General features: G+C 37.3%; 1 protein-coding gene across 2 annotated transcripts; it reads right to left on the bottom strand.

Annotated features, from left to right (window-relative positions):
* Positions 1-3945: 3945 nt before the first annotated feature.
* LOC145778814 (uncharacterized) lies at positions 3946-16282 on the bottom strand. Of its 2 annotated transcripts, none has more exons than XM_082590408.1 (9): positions 16086-16282; positions 14000-14074; positions 13689-13762; positions 12951-13117; positions 9508-9676; positions 9377-9431; positions 9230-9293; positions 6508-6616; positions 3946-4417 (listed from the first exon to the last, which is right to left on the bottom strand). In XM_082590408.1, exons 1-9 carry the CDS (start codon positions 16183-16185, stop codon positions 4280-4282), a joined length of 951 nt encoding a protein of 316 aa, XP_082446534.1. In that variant the 5' UTR covers positions 16186-16282; the 3' UTR covers positions 3946-4279. The 2 variants fall into 2 exon arrangements, with proteins under 2 accessions (XP_082446534.1, XP_082446526.1); XM_082590400.1 differs by having other exon boundaries at positions 3947-4417; positions 12951-13120.
* Positions 16283-17216: the final 934 nt, after the last annotated feature.

Here is a 17216-nt window from a genome sequence, read left to right on the forward strand (position 1 = left end):
GGTAAGGACAGTTAACTCCCAACTGATCTGATAACACGGGTGTTATACGTCGAAATAGGTTACCGGTACATATTTCTCACAATTTTTATCAAACCCATAGCCTACTGCACTGCAAATTGCCAAACCTCATCTTAAATAAGCTTCAAAAGCAATATGCTAATTATGACACCGCAAACTCTCGATGCTTAGGGGAACGTTCAAATATTACGTAACGTTTTTTTTCCGAAGTTTTGACCCCCCCTCCCCCATGTAACGCCAACGTAACGCTTTTTTCAATCCCCCCCCTCCCCCATGTAACGCTTTTTCACTACGAATTCAGCACAAAAACTACCATTCCGTACTGTAAAGCGTTACGTAACGTTTCGCTTGAACCCCCCCCCCCCCGATGTGACGCTAACGTAACGCTTTGCATAACCCCCCCCCTCCCCCTCGAAGGCGTTACGTAATATTTGAACGTTCCCTAGTTCGGACATCTCATTCTAGATCTATAAATAGCTGTCCAGTTAGCGTCGTTGCAAAAGACGTTACAAAGCCGAAAACGTTTGAATGTTAAACTATTTGTAAATATGTAAAAAATATACTGTTGTAAAGCTCAACCCTGTACTCAGTGTACTGTAGTATTGTTGTGTCTTGCCTGTCTTTGGTATAAAAAAGCAAACTCTCTCCCGAAACTAAGCTTATATACAAACATCCTGTATTTGAAATACAAGATGACAAGTAGTTCAGGCCCTTAGGGGAATCTTTAGGCTAAACGTGTTACACGTTGTTTTTTTGCATATTTTTGCAGTTGATCAACCCAACTTTGATTTTAGTGGGTGCCGCAACTTTTTGGGTCACGTAATCACCCCCAAATCGGGGATTTCCCCAGAAATCACGTTTCAGCTCTTTTTACGTCATTTTTGTGCAATTACATATTTGATTTTTGTATATTTTAACTTAAAAAGCACATACAAATAAGTGAGACAAAATAAACACAAAATAATTTTACTGATGACGTCATTGTGACGTCATCACATATATTTTTTTGCTTTTTTAACCTATTTTGGTCGTTTGCTGTTGGTTTTAGTTGGAGTACCGGTTACTAAAACCATTTCACAATTCCTAAAAGTAGTTTCGTCATGATTACATCTTTTATGACGTCATCATTACATTATTAAAACTAGACAACTTCAAATTCAGGAACCAAAGGTAAGTTTATTCCGAAAAAGGCGATCAAATACTCTCATTATAAGTTTTGCAAATGCTTAAAATTTTACAATTGCAAGCAATAACAATAATTCCAGTACAGCCAAATCCTTTGTTCACCCTGAACTTTTGCCACCTACATCATCCTTTACCAAATTCCACTGCCTCAGAGTTTACTACCAGATTATGGTCAGGATGGGTAGGTTACTGAAGATGGTATGGATGCTCTAGACTGGGGATGGAAAGTAGACAATAATCAGATGGTTCCAATCATGATGGACATAAAAGCTGCCCCGGACAACCTACTGAAAATGATCACTGCATTTGCGAATCGTGTTCACCTCACTGTAGTTGCCGGAGATATGTGCTACCATACCATGCTGGATGTGGACCATGCCAAACTGGTTCATGTGTCCATACAGCAATCACATAATTACAGACGATGACATCGAGAGTGACAGCGATGAGCATTAGTAATACTTGATCCATTTGCTTTCTTTACGCTGATTATGTCAAGAGTCTACATGACCACATCGTATGAGCTCTTTATGCCTGCTCAGTTAACACAAATAGGCTATACAGGGTCATCAGTATTTATCGTTACAACTTAAATTGGTTATATTTATGAAATGAAAGAAAATTTAGAATTTTGGCAAATGTATTATTGTGGAAAAAGCAATAGAGAATTAATACACAAAATATTATTCAATATGTCCTCCATCTGCGTCAATAACTAGTTGAAGACGTTTAGGAAAAGCCTTGCATGTGTCACGAATTACTTTCTAAGGGACTTTGGCCCACTCCTTCTGCAGTTTCACCTTCAGAGCTTCCAAACTTTGATGGTGAGTGGCCGAGACCTTGCTCTCAAGGTATGACCAGATCCCAAAATCAAGGGGATTCAGATCGGGAGAAGATGGGGGCCATTCCTCTTTGAGAATGAAGTGCGGGACATTCTCGGAAAGCCACTCCTGAGTATTTTTAGCCCCATGTGATGGTGTAGAGTCCTGCTGAAAAGACCAGGGACGTTTTTTGAAGTGCTTGTGGGCCCAGGGCAACAATGCGCTAACGAGGATGTCATCTCGATAGTTTTGCTGGTTCAATTTCACCCCCTGGTCAACGAAAAAGAGGGGTCTTTTACCGGACTCTGTCACGGCTGCCCAGACCATCACTGAGGTGGCACATTGTTTCCTTGTTACCACTCGAGATGCTTCATCCCATCCCTCGACCAAACCCGATCGTTTTGGGTGTTAAAGTGATGTTCAACATCAAATTTCTTCTCATCACTGAAAACGAGATTTGGTAGCATGCCATCCTGAATGCAGGAAAGACGAATCTGGGATCTTTGGAGTTGTTTATCAACAACTTGAGCAGAAAGTTGTTGTTTCTTGACATGCTTGAATGGAGACATCTTCAGGTCCTTTCGGAGTAAAGTTGACATGGTCCCATACGACACTCTCGACTCTTTAGCCAGAACCTCGATGGATGAAATAGATTGTAACGCTAAATATTGATGACCCTGTATATAGAAATCCCTGTGATAGAAATTTACTGGGTTGTTTAATAAACAATACATTGTTATTGTACATTTTTAATTGTTTTGGCAGCTATCTTGGATTGCCATATTGAATTTATAGGCTATCAGATAATTTAACAATTCTGAGAATGGTCTCATTGACTTCACAAGGTATAAAAACCTAGATATAGACACCAAAACTACACGTTTTGGTCATATGATAACCTAGTTATGGTCAATTTACTGTTATTTTAACGGTTTGGCGGCCATCTTGGTTTGCCATATTGAATTTATAGGCTATCAGATAACTTAACAATTCTGAGAATGGTCTCATTGACTTCACAAGGTATAAAAACCTAGATATAGACACCAAAACTACACGTTTTGGTCATATGATAACCTAGTTATGGTCAATTTACTGTTATTTTAATGGTTTGGCAGCCATCTTGGTTTGCCATATTGAATTTATAGGCTATCAGATAATTCAACAATTCTGAGAATAGTCTCATTGACTTCACAGGGTATAAAAACCTAGATATAGACACCAAAACTACATGTTTTGGTCATATGATGACCTAGTTATGGTCAATTTACTATGTTATTTTAATGGTTTAGCGGCCATCTTGGATTGCCATATTGAATTTATAGGCTATCCGATAATTTAACAATTCTGAGAATGGTCTCATTGACTTCATAGGGTATAAAAACCTAGATATAGACACCAAAACTACACGTTTGGTCATATGATAACCTAGTTATGGTCAATTTACTGTTATTTTAATGGTTTGGCGGCCATCTTGGTTTGCCATATTGAATTTATAGGCTATCAGATAATTCAAAAATTCTGAGAATAGTCTCATTGACTTCACAGGGTATAAAAACCTAGATATAGACACCAAAACTACATGTTTTGGTCATATGATGACTGAGTTATGGTCAATTTACTGTTTTGTTCAATGGTTTGGCGGCCATCTTGGAAGCTATCTTGAAAATAACCACTTTCCGGAAGTTGGATTCCTTAACATTTTGAATATGTTAGTACTGACACTCAATACTAATCAAATCAGTTGAAAAACCATTGGTAACTTATTGTAACCAAAAAAGTTACACCAACAACAAACAAGCGACTACAATAAGAAAAAAAACAAGCAAAAAATTAATACATGACGTCACAATGACGTCATTAATAACATAATTTTGTGTGATTTTTATCTCGTGCATTTTGTAGTGGCAGTCAGTCCAAATGTAAAAAAATAACGTATCTAATTGCATAAAAATGCCGTGAAAAGAGCTCAAAATTGACTTGGGGGGAACCCCCGATTTGGGGGTGATTACGTGACCCAAAAAGTTGCGGCACCCACTAAAATTGAAGTTAGATTCCTCAACTACAAAAAAACAACGTGTAACACGTTTAGCCTAAAGATGCTCATTTTTGCCCCTAAGGGCCTGCACTAAAAGTTTAGGATCCCAGTCAGCAAATCTTTTGGCTGGGATGCAGTAACCTAGATAAATTAATTATGTAAGCTGCATTGATAGTATCAATTATGATGATTCAAAACAAACACAAGTTGAGACAATTAATTAACAACAACAACAGTTAAATGTTTCAGGTATAGGAAGGAATCCATTTTCGATGGCATAACGAACTTCCCGTCTGAGAGCTGATCGTTTTCTGTTGGTTCGCATTGTGAAGATGTTTGGTGCGTACTTTCGTTGCGGCTTAAAAAAAGGCCTGTACGTTAATTGTTCAGCCCAACTTATACAGTAGCCTATATAGCTCAGCTGGTTAGCGCGTGACTTCGTGAACAAAGAAGCTTCAAGATCAAGCGGTGCTGGTTCGACTCTTAGGGTGTGCGCTTGAGCAACGCATTATAAGACTGCTTTTCATTCAGCGGGCAACAACACTTCACTCTGACAATCTCTGTGACCGGGCCTACGTGAGTGGTTCAAAGCCTCTACAACAGGGTCCAAACTGCGGCCGCGGTCCAGTTTTTTGTTAGCCCGCGGAAAATTTTGATACTTGCATAAGCAGCTGGAGCTCAGTTCAGTTGTTTTTTCATTTCTGACCATCATATCAAACACAATACACGTCAACATAGCAAAGGTCGAGAAAAAGGTAGAAGCGTCTCTGTTGCTCTCAGTTTTAACACTACATAGAGCCAGCCATAAAAGCAGTGCTTCGCAACTGTTACCGAAACAAAATTAAGCAAAAAAATTTTTACCGCCAGTCACCAGAAATGGTACCTAGCACCCAAGAAACGAAAGATAGCAAGTGAGTGTAAAAAATTTCCGACAAGGCGGGAAAATGATTATTTTTTCAAGGAGATGTAGTCTCGCTAAACACATGTGTGAAAAAAAGTTAACAACAAAGCCTATTTTTAGTGGGAGATGGTCTGATTAAACGTGGGCCAATTAAATGGGGTTGATTGTAGCCTATAACTGAACACGTTTCGTGGCTCTTTCCTACAATATACCCTACAGTCTTGAAGCGAAGGACAAAAATGAGTAAAATATGTAATGCGGCTCGCAAAGACCCACGAATAGCAGAATGAGGCCCGTGGCTAAAAAAAACTTTGGGCACCCCTGCTCTACAAGTACGCGAAACTGCCAGGATTAAGCCCTCAACAAGCATTCCTAGTCCGAGGATAAAGATTCACGCAATCATATATTGCAGTAGCCTATATGTGACTGACGTACGAGCCATGGGGGGGGGGGGGGGCAGTTAGACTCCTGTTTCGGGGTGGCTCGTTACTGCAGCCTACCCTAGTAAATTATTGGAAAAGATCGTTATATTTTCAGGTCATTAGACAAAGAAATATCAAAATCCTAAACTTTCTGCCTTTACTTACGCACAATTTTTTTGGCAACACCGCTTCAAGGCGATATTTTTTCTGTCTTGAACTGCTGGAAAATGTTTAGTTTCAGCTTTTATGACTTCACAACAGGAATTATTTCATTTCATGACAAGATGGGAGATGCATCAATGAATTGATGTAAAAAACGAATCGGTCAAGCAAAAGTATCATTTTGGAAATTTAAGGAATTTTTAAGCGATATATATTTGCAATTAAAACTGAGACTATTATCTTGTTGAATCAAACCAGTTACGGTATGTCATATGGAAGTGTAAGTTGGACCTACAATCCTAGCCTACATCACAGAAAAATTAATGCTTTTCAACTATAGTGCTACAGAGGAATATTAAAATTATAAAAACACTTTACAAACGAAGCTATTAGAAAAAGATTCAGGTTGCAAAATAGATGGGCAAACTATTTAACAAAACAAAGGATGGGTTGACTTGTCAGTTGTCAAGTATCGGAGAAGCAAAAAAGTAGCGTCACAACGTGACGTGTGAAAGCATATGACAGCCAACCTTCGGCTCGGAGACGGTAGCCTACATGATGATGATTCTCATAACAACGGATGTCAGCTGTATGGCCGAAATATGTATGGGATATTGCTGTCAAATCTTGGTGCATCTAAGTGTCAAAAACATTCTTAAATAATTAATTAATATATTATAACTTACACGAGAAAAGTCAGGCCGTGCTTGTCCGCCGGAAGATCAAGCGGCGCTGGATCAACTCGGTGTGTGCGCTTAAGCAACACATTTCGGAACTGGTCTCCATTCAGCGGCACATAGTGGGTGAAATAATTCACAAACAACAACACTTCAACAATCGGGAAACTTCACGCTGTCGATCTCGGTAAACGGCTAAGTCAAAAGCCTCTAGCCTACAAGTATGCGAAACTATCAGGAATATCCTATCAAGGCATTGTCAGTCAGATAACGATTCCAAACCAACCAAGTCATCTTTGTACATCATCTCTGCTTTAATTTTCTGTCTTAATGCTTCGTGACAACTTTCTCCGGGAGGTACCACTTTTTTCCAGTAATCTTTGTATTGTTGATACCTTTGCAATTACAGTGTTGTATTAATATTTGTATTCGTTTTGTTAGTATATAAATACAGTTTAGCATTATACGTAGGCTACCTACTAAAACCATACAACCGAGCTGTTGCCCACTTATATGTAGGTACTGTGAAGTGGAAACTCGAATAAAATGAGTAATAAGATGTTAAACATTAATTTTGTGAAAAAACTAGTCGACGGGCATTTTTCCGCTTTTAGAGAATAGACTAACTAAGGATATAACCCATTAACCCATAGCCTACTGCCACTTATTGAATTTACAGGTACTTGTTGTGTGTACTAAACTCAGCATTTAGAATGAAATATTGTGTTAATGTTGAAAAAAAAACTTTTTTTGATTGCAACAATTTGAACATTTTTTTTTGTTACGACACAGCAGCTAAAAGAAAGTCTGTTTTAGTAGAGATCAAACGTGAGGGTTGCAAACCAACTTAGGTTAGTCAGTTGGTTATAGTTGTTGGAATATTCTAGGCTAATTTTTTAGCAAAATAGAGGATGGAATAAAGTGTGCAATTTTGGTTGGGGTAGGGGAAGGCGGGCAAAACGGACATTTGCTTTTTTAAAAAAACTGCAAATAATTTTTTTTCCCTATCTGCTAAAACTACTTGAATGAATATTCCACACAAAAAAATTGAAACTTTTGTGCAACACTCGGCGGCCAGGAGGTCGAAATAGCTTTTTTAGTACTTTATTATAAAAACTTGTCTTCTAAAATGTGATAGGCCTATTTAGGTGTTTATTGAAAAATTTCTGCTTTTCTTTTAGTTTTGAACATAGGTAGGCTATGCAACAATGGATCACTATCCTCCAAAAAATGAGCTTTCTACATATTTTAGTTTTGCTTATAGTTATAGACTTTCTTAGGTAGCTTGTTTGGAGAAAAACAGACATATCATTTGTAGCAAAGCCTAAAAGAAGCAATAGTTTTTTTAGTAGTGGAAATTGTTTTCAAACGAATAGCTAGTTTGTTTTGGAGAACTAAAACAACAAAGATGCATTTGTCAAGTAGCCTATTGTTAGACAAACAGTTAGTCTGATTCTATTTGAATAAGACTACTGAAGAATCTGGCTTTATGGCGGCGAAAAGCTTTCATTAAAATAACTTTCTTGGTCATTAAACCTGACTGCTTCTGTTTATGGATATTCATTCTAACAAGTTCACAAAATTTTGCTTGACCTTAACAACTAATTAACAAAATGAAATACGAGACAGAGTGGTCTCATATTATGTCCGTTTTGCCCGGGACAAAGCGGACACTGACAATAAAAATCATTTTTAGTAAATAAACAAAAATAAGTGTCATACTTTGGGCAGTTGTTGTAAAGTAACATCTTAATTCAAAAAACGTAGTAGGTCCATGATATCTAATTTGCTTGCTCAAATGGAACACTTTGAGGTTAGCTTGTCCGTTTTGCCCACCTGGTTGGTTGGTTTGGAATCTCTATCCTCGGAATGACAAAGCCTTGATTGGTTATTCCTGGTAGTTTCGCATATTTGTAGGGGATCTTGACGCAGGGCCGGTTACCGAGCTTGGCATAGTGAAGTTTTCCGATTGTTGAAGTGTTGTTGCCGGAGAATTATTCCATTCACTAGGTGCCGCTGAATGGAGAGCAGTCCTGAAATGCGTTGCTCAAGCGCACACCCCGAGAGTCAAACCAGCGCGACTTGATTTTGAGCCGGGCGCGTAACCACTGAGCTATCGGGGCAGACAATTTTTTTTGATTGCAACAAGCACCTTTCCCCTAAGTTTTGCAATTGCTTAACTTACCTAAAAAAATAGCCTTTTGCTTAATGTTTAAACTCAAATGTTATTTGTGGATTTCGGAGAAGTAGCTATAATGCGTCATAAACTTTAAATGGCGTGAACAGATCACTACCATAAACAAAAAGTGACATCCATACAACATGAGGCAATTCTACGCGAGAAGTAATTTTCAGAGTAGGGTGAGGTTTTTTTTCAAATGTCAGGGAGGGAAATTTCAAAAAAAATTATACCAGAGGTTTTAGAGCAGTGGTTCTCAACCTTTTTCAGCACGAGGGCCACATTCAAAGCTTAAATCTTGTAAAAGGCCGTAACAAAAGAAATGCAATTTAACGTGAAACTTGGTATTGGTTTAGACTTTCAATAAGTTTCCCATAACGAGGGGGTAATATTGATATTCGTTAGGCTTACTCAAAAGCTGGTTAAAATGATGGTTCGTCCATCGGTTGTCATATTTGGGTTTAATTCCAACCATTTTGCTAAAAGTGTTTCAAACAGAAAAGTTATATTGAACAGAGGCATTTTTCAATGCATTGGCTGTCAAGTGAGCATACTTTCTCTCTGGGAATCGAATCCAAAAATGAAGTAGATGATCACATTTGAATACTTATGTCAGCTTTACATCTGACTGCAAATCTAGCAGCTCCAGCTGAAAGTGATTGGGGTGCGGTGCTCACGTCAATTGCCATAGGTGCTGCAAATATTTTCATCAGGGCTTAAGTTGAAATTAAAATTACCCACCCTTACTTATAAATTTTGCACAGCAAACTATATTTTTGCAAAAGTAATTTGATCAAAAAAGTGCTGATCTTGCAGCAGTCTTTCTTACCTCTTTGCAGGGTTGTTCCTGTTAAGATTGAAAGTGTAAGGACTTGTAGTGTTTGCTCGAATAACTGCAACAAAGAAACTCTCAAATACTGTACTATTTTTGTTCACTGCAGTGTAACAGTATCTCAGAGCTAATCAATAGTCTCACATGAAGTGGGTTGGTAGCGGCCTGGAAACGCATCAAAGTGACAGTCTTTTTTCCACTGCAAAAGCACAAAAAATTATTAAGCTGCTGCTGCGTTAAACTGTACACATACAGTAAGACCCAAGCAACCTTACTGATGGTCTGGCAGTGCGCGGTCGACGAGGTAGCTGCTGTTTTTGTGGGACCTTGCGAAGTCGAGGATCAAAGTCATCCAGAGAAAGTTCGTGAATCCAATGAGATTGTAAGTTCGTGTTTTTAACAAAATTTTTGTCGCACAGGCATGCTGTTCCAACGATCTGTTTACTACAATAATTCAAAAAGACAATCAGTGATTATTATCAGTTCATTGCACCGACTTGATATATTTGAGTGTACCTCCAGTCAGTGCCGGTCTTTGGGGTGTGCGAACCGTGCGATCGCACAGGGCCCGCAAATTAGAGGCCCGCAATTTACTCAGAAAATGCAGTAATTTTTGTTATTTCTAATGGAAAAAATTTAATTCGATTCACAAGCAAGTACCGGTATCCTTGAAGTCAGTTGCGGCTTTAGGGTGAGGCAAGTACTGAGATTGTCGCGTCGGGCCACCTTTACAAGCTTACATGCTTTTAGGCCACCCACGACATTTCACCATGTGCCAAATAGTTAACATTGCAGTGTGACAACAGAATTTCATTTTGTGGCAATCACGTTTAAATAGAATACATGTTACTTTCAATACAAAACCATTGCTATTATGCCCATATATATGTAGTTTTAAAACTAAACATTTAAAGGACCCGGATTTTTTAAACGCCATGTATCAAATTGCTTAATATTCTATCAATTCAGGAAACTTCACTCTTGTGAAAATTTAAATGCATGTTAATTCCAGTATTAAACTATCATTATTACGGGGTCTGCTCCTATTCGGTGAGTCCGATTCGGTGAGTTCCTAACCTCTAACCCTAACCCTAAAACAGCAATGATAATTAGGCTACAGTACCCGATAATTTAAAAAAAAAATTAAAAAAATCCCCCTTTAAGGGATCGGACTCACCGAATCGGACTCACCGAGTTGGACTCACCGAAACGGGCCATTCCGATTATTATGCCCTATGCATGTAATTTTTAAAATCTACTATTGAGGGGCCCAGTTTTTTTCAAAACGCCATGTACCAAATGTGTAACGTTGCTCAGTGACAACATAAACCAAAAATTTCAATCTTGTAGCAACTGTATTTAGACATATGTTACTTCCAGTACTGAAATGTCATTGTTATTCCATAGCTTCAAAAATAACATTTAAGGGGCCCGGATCTTTTCAAATTGTTTCAAGTTGATTACTCTGTAGTACCCAACCTAAACAATTTTTAAATCTTAATACACTTGTTATTGTACTTAGATACAGTTTGAGCAGTAGGCTACATTTTACACTTATTCATTGTTTGGATTTTTTTCACTGAATAGTAATATAATCCGTTGATTGATTGATGATATATCAATGTAATTTTTGTACCAGCAAAGGTTGTTGAGCTCAACAATAGAGTAATTTATCCATTAGCTATACCTAATCATTGTAAAAGTGGGGCAAAGAAAAAAAAAGATTTAAAATAGGAGTTGTTGAGCAATTATGCAAAGCATTCTTCAATTTCTAAGTTTTTAAAATATACTAGTTGCAGTAATGACACCAGTGAGTCTACTTGTTTGACAACATCTTAAATGATGTCACTACTGGTGGTAACAGATTAACTCTACTAAATTCTGAGGTCAGCTTTGCCTTATTCAAACTCCAGCTGCTTCTTATAATGATAAATCAATAGCAAAAATGCTTGATTTCCTCTAAGTGTGATGTGCTGGCTAATTTTTACCCAAATGACCTGAACGCCAAGTCTTTGCTCGAAGAGCTAGTGTGCTTACAAAATGTAACTTTAACTTATAGAGATATACATCTCAATGTGCCTTTTCCTTGGATAGAGTAGCTGAATTTATTTTTCAATGTATAACATGAGGTATTTCACCGCAGAGTATTAAGATGCATGGTTTACGTACTTGATGCATGATGTCTTCAATAATAACACCTTCACTCGTCTTCAAAATTTCCCCTTGTTGCCTGTTGTGGCTTAGTTTCATGATATACGAATCCATTTCTAGCCTGCTTGATTATGTTTTAACTTGCATTTGCAGGAATGAGGCAAACAATTTAAATAAATGCTGCTCTGCCACTGTACTAAGTGTATTATATAGAAAATGACTCTGACAGAGAATATTGCCCACCTTCAGTTGCAGGGTTACTTTGAGTTTGACAGCCAGCAGTTGTACAGTAGTAAAAACTTTTTCTAAAGTGAACCTGCTGGACATTTTGCAAGCATTTTACAACTTCAATGTAGCCTACCTACTTCTGAGTTCAGATAGATTCCGACAATTTAAGCATAATAAGGAGTCCTTGTTGCACAGGTACATTTGGTTGGGTTTGTTTCTTTTGCATTGTTATAGTTCATGCTTAAATATTCCCATAAGACAATATGCACACATTTCTTGGAAGTTGAGCATTGTGTTTTTGATGTATTTTCATGGCTGTGGCTATATTTACACTATATAGTGTAATAATAGCCTCAATAGTTTTGCCAGATAAAGAATTCTACCCTAATTTGAGACAAGTTTAAAGCTGTTGAAAACAAAAACTTGTATTTTTGAATTTTTTTTAGTCCTGGGCAAAAATCTAAACCCTAATCTTATTCCTAACTCTAACCCTTACCTTAACCCTTCCTAACTTTAATCCTAACTCTGCCAACACCTGATTGTAACCATGGGATTAAGTGTGGAAAAATAGCCACTTCCTATTTTCATTCATGCTTTTGTTCCATACTTACGCAACCAAGTAAAAGTAAACCGATTTTCTTAAAACAAATTGGATTAGTAGCGTAGCCAAGTGGGGGTTTGGGGGTTACAAAGTTTGCCTAATTTTAAACGAAAATACATTAAAAGAGGGAGTTTTGCCAATACCAAACATTTAAATATCTCAGCCAGGAATTAGCAACAAGAAAACATAGAGACTCAGCTTTATTTCCGAAAAATGCCAAAGAAAACATGATCTTATCCTTTTGCTATGCCACTGGACAGCACCATTTTACAGTAATATTCATACCCAAATTTTTGTGGAACATGCTCTCAGAATGCACCAAAATCAAAGTAATTTTTCAAAATTTTCTGGGGGAGATTCCCCCCCACTGGGTGTCGCCTTCGGCGAACACGCCGTCAGGCTTCGCCTGCCGGCCGTCAAAACCCCCTCTCCCCTTTCAAAATACCTATCTACGCTACTGAATTGGATCATTGTCATTGGGGCCCGCAAACCATATTCCGCACAGGGCCCGAAATACCCTAAGACCGGCACTGCTCCAGTCCTCCACATATGTGCAAACTAGTCTGTGACGTAAACAAAAAAAAGCGATGAAGTAAAGGCATATAGTGGTAGGCTATGTTTTAAACTGCAATAACAAACTGCAGAACACATACTATAATGATTTTACTACACTGTAATAACTTTAACACCGTAGTTTCTTTGCTGTTGGAAAAACACAAAACTGAAGTTACAACTCACCGAAGTGCCGTTCTTTTACTAACCGATTCAGTTGTTAAATCAGTAGCGTTTATTTCAGACCTTGAATTTTTGTGTTTTGATTCTCTTTCTGCTGTAGGAACAATTTTGCAGCCAGCTGTGAATGGTTCCAACTTTAAAAGTTCTCCAGATTGTACAAATTCTCTGTGCTGCTAAAAACAGAATAAAAAGTGATGGAATGCAAAATACACTTGTCGACACTACTCAGTACCCAATGTAGACTACTTTACATTCTAATTGTTACCGCGCAGTACTTTTGGTTTGTTAGAGGCAGTAGCTAAACCAATTCGATCCCACCTTCATTCTTATTGATCTATCTCTGTCTACACGATTTAACGACTCTTGTTCCCCGTATTACGATGGTTAGACGCCAACAAACAAATGTCTACTCTGTCTGATGGTATTTCTCCATGCTACTTGATCCTGAGGGTCGACCGAAACGAGATCTTTCCATAGACCTCCCCGGACGTTGTCTCGCAAAGGTAAAACGAAATAATCGATTTTCACATTTGCAAATTCAAATGCAGATGATAGACAATGCAAATACAACAAACAATATCTTGAAAAAGCACTGTTGAGGTCACTGTGCATACCGGTACACAGTCTATGTTGTTAAAAATAGCCTAACGATCAAAATTTTATCAGCAAGGATCTAACTAAAGCATTATCCAAGAATAAGGACTCATCACTAATCTTATGTACTGTATCTCAAATACTAACCTTTATGCGTGGTTGGAGGCAACAGAACTCAGATTGTTGACTTCTTCTGATTGTGCCAAACTTTCTACTGGAATCTATTAAGCATGAGCATGGTTGTGGAGTTGAAAGTGAAAAAACTAAAATCGTTACTCATGACAAAAATGCATATTGAAGCAGGTATACGAGTGCCTTATTAAATCAGCTCATTTGTCCGCTCACATAGTTTAGCTTCAGAAGCTCACAAAATTAATTTCTTTATGAGTAACTCAGATAGAAAAAGCGGTCTATATTCTATAAGTATATAGACACAAAAGAAATTTAAAGATATTCACCGCGACAAGAGTTTGAAGAAACGGCAGATGGATTTTCAGTTGTCGATCGACAATGCTCAGTCACTTTTAACAAATCTGAAAAAAATACAATCTTGATAACTGATTACACAAGTATAGGCCTACTTGGCAGATCTGGAAGCTCTACACAATTGTCAAAACCACAAGAATCTTGTGCAGTCGTCGTCGTGTGAGCCTCTGGGGCTGTAGGTCTATCCTTTCACTATCCCAGATTTACGATGTTGCCGGATGCAACTTTCCAAAAGGTACCATACCATAAAAAATCCCCTGTGCTGAAACTACACCCTCATTTTGACCAATCAGGGCGGTGCTGATCGGTGAAGCATAATGCGTTGTTTGCTAATGAATCCAGTGAAGCGTGGTTCCATTTTTCAGGGATATTGACAGTTAGCTTATTACCTTGACGCCCACAGTCACCCTCGACAGCATCGGTACCCGGTCATTTGATCGACAGACGTTTGGTCGACAGGACGTTAGGGTGGGGTCTGCTACTATTTGGTGAGTCCGATTCGGTGAGTCCGATTCAGTGAGTTCCTAACCTCTAACCCTAAACCCCTAACCCTAAAACGGCAATGATAATTAGGCTACGGTACCTGATAATTAAAAAAAAAATTGAAAAAATCCCCCGTTAAGGGATCGGACTCACCGAAATGGGCCATTCCGTTTAGGTCGACAGAACGATTCATTTTAGGGTTAGTTAACTAACCTAACCCTAACCCAAATGTCTTGTCGACCAGATGTCTGTCGACCAAACGTCCTGTCGACCAAACGACCGGCTACAACAGCATCACAGGACAATAAGTAACAGAGTGAAATATTTAAAAAAAAAAGAGTTTATTTGACGTTTGGTACGGTACATTACTGAGGCAAGTTTTTATTGACCAAACAGCTCAAAAACTGATCTAATTATTAAAATCAATGACTAATTAAATTCATGTCATTGTAAGTTTATACGGTACCTTCTACCCTTTTGTAGACCTCTGCTAAGTTTGGAATATATTGTTTGTCGTTGTGATGGTCAGAAATAAAAACAAACTGAACTGAACTTTTAAATGCAAGTTGTTTTCAATTGGTTCTTCACCAATACATTAGTTGCTCGTAAATTGGTTTGGTTTGCTTCTTATTTACAAAGGAAGCAGGTTTGTCTGGTTGAACTGTGTTGAGTTATTGATCTATTACTTTAATTTATAGACAAAACAAACTATTTCTTATATGCTAAACTGAATTTTTGTGAAAACAAAAATGAAAAAACAACATTTTTACCAAGTGAGTTAAAGAAGTTTTTAATTGTTTGAAACAATAGTACAATATTTTGAAATAAAACTTTAGTTTGACAAAGTTAAACTTACAGCATCATGAATACTTTAGGTTCAAACAATTGAAAACTTTGTAATTATTGACTGGCTGTAGTTAGTGACTACTCTGAAGTTTGCTTGTAGGTCAAGTGAAAAACATGATTACTAAACAAACTTTAATGTTTCGCAATTTACTGTATTGAAATATGGTGTTAAGCTTTTCAAAACAAATTTTTTTAACCCAACTTGTTCTATTTTTGACATTATGGGCATTAACATTAACAAATTATCAGCAAACACAATAGGTTATAACCTACCTTACCAGTTACCACCACTTCGCAGCCAATTACGTTTTAGACAAAACCTCACTAAACATGTCCAGCTTGCAGAAAAGGCATATAGCTTACTATACTTTGTTATGCACTTACTACCTAAGTAACATGCAAAAATGCATGTAGCCTACCATTCATATTATAGGCCATTTATAACTATTTAGCCTATATTATATTCAATCAAATATAGTTAATAGAAATCAGATTTCTATTTGAAAAAAGAACCTTCTGATGATCCGTTTAGGTGTAACAGGCTGTCAAGGGTTTAGATAGTAATAACTATATTTGATTTAATTCGCTCTGTTTTGCTTTTTTGCTTAGCATTGAGCACTTTTTGTAGTATTAATCATTTTCATTGTTTTATTATACAAACAAGTGCAACAGATGTATAACAAAATGAAATATGGCTGACTGCAGCTAGACAGCTGAAAGTTGTACTACCTTTTTTAATCTGCTTCATTCTTTCTTCTGATATATCAAAATAACCAAGTGCAGCGAGTTGCTCTTTCGTTTCACCTCTCAAAAAATCCAATGTTTCCATACTGAACCATAAGATTTCTATAAATTCTGTTGGTGTTTACATTTGTACCATTTGTAATTGAAAAAAGTTTGTGACATTATAAAAAGCACATTTATCAAATAACTAAACAAATATGATAATCTTGGTTAATGCACACATCCAACAGAAAATCATAAGATTATATAAAACTGCAACAACAGGAAAACGTCAATGAGTTTTTAGCTAGGAAAAAATTACATTATGAAATTGCATTTATAAAAAATGTAACATGGGTTAGACATACAATTTCTGGTGCAAAATAGTTATCAGGTCAAAAATAAGTATTTTCAAAAAATTGGATATAGATATAAAGAAACTTTATTCAGGCCTCTAAGCTCCTTATTTTTCCGACGACCAGAGCTCCATTCCGGCAGCCAAATTCTTGCAATCGGCAGCTAAAATAAAAAATTTATTAAAAATTTGTTAACTAATACCGGTACTGCGTTTTTGCATTCATTCAGGTTAGAACAAAGCCCTCAAAGACATATTTGCAGTTGTGTTTAAATTCACTGAGTCCAAAGTTGGTGTAGAGCTAGCCTTCGCGTTTTTATAGATCGATGCTCAGACTGTTTGCAAAACTTTTATCAGCAGTATTTCTTGTCAGTGTTTGAGAGACTTTGTCTTGTTCATGAAAAAAGATTGCGAGTGAAGAGAAAAAAGTTTGAAACGCAAATGCAAGTGGAGAAAAAATAGTTTCAAATACCAACGGAGTGGAGAAATGTTGACTTGTAGAAGCCGACGACCAAACATGGCCTGTCAGTGCAGTAGTTTCGAAGGCCATTTAACTACTTCTCAACAGCCTTGGTCTCTAGGAGCTTAGAAGCCTGCTTATTTAAAGGATGCTAAGGGACTCTGAAATACGGTGATACAAATATTTTACATAATGAACCATGAGTTAGCTTTGCATTTTGTTTAATGCCAAATCATTTTCTTTTTGGTCTTTTATATTTACATGTTACTTGGTGTGACTCCGTTCAGGCAAAAGCAAAAAACAGGATTCTTGTGAGTGGCAG

The sequence above is a fragment of the Aplidium turbinatum genome, chromosome 1, assembly GCF_918807975.1.
Source record: "Aplidium turbinatum chromosome 1, kaAplTurb1.1, whole genome shotgun sequence".
NCBI lineage: Eukaryota > Metazoa > Chordata > Ascidiacea > Aplousobranchia > Polyclinidae > Aplidium > Aplidium turbinatum.

Coding starts and splice junctions, on each gene's coding strand:
- LOC145778814 (XM_082590400.1), bottom strand. CDS start 16,185: ATGGAAACATTGGATTTTTTGAGAGGTGAAACGAAAGAGCAACTCGCT. Junction 9,432..9,507: donor CGCGCACTGCCAGACCATCA/GTAAGGTTGCTT, acceptor GTGCTTTTGCAG/TGGAAAAAAGACTGTCACTT. Junction 6,617..9,229: donor AGGAACAACCCTGCAAAGAG/GTAAGAAAGACT, acceptor GTAATTGCAAAG/GTATCAACAATACAAAGATT.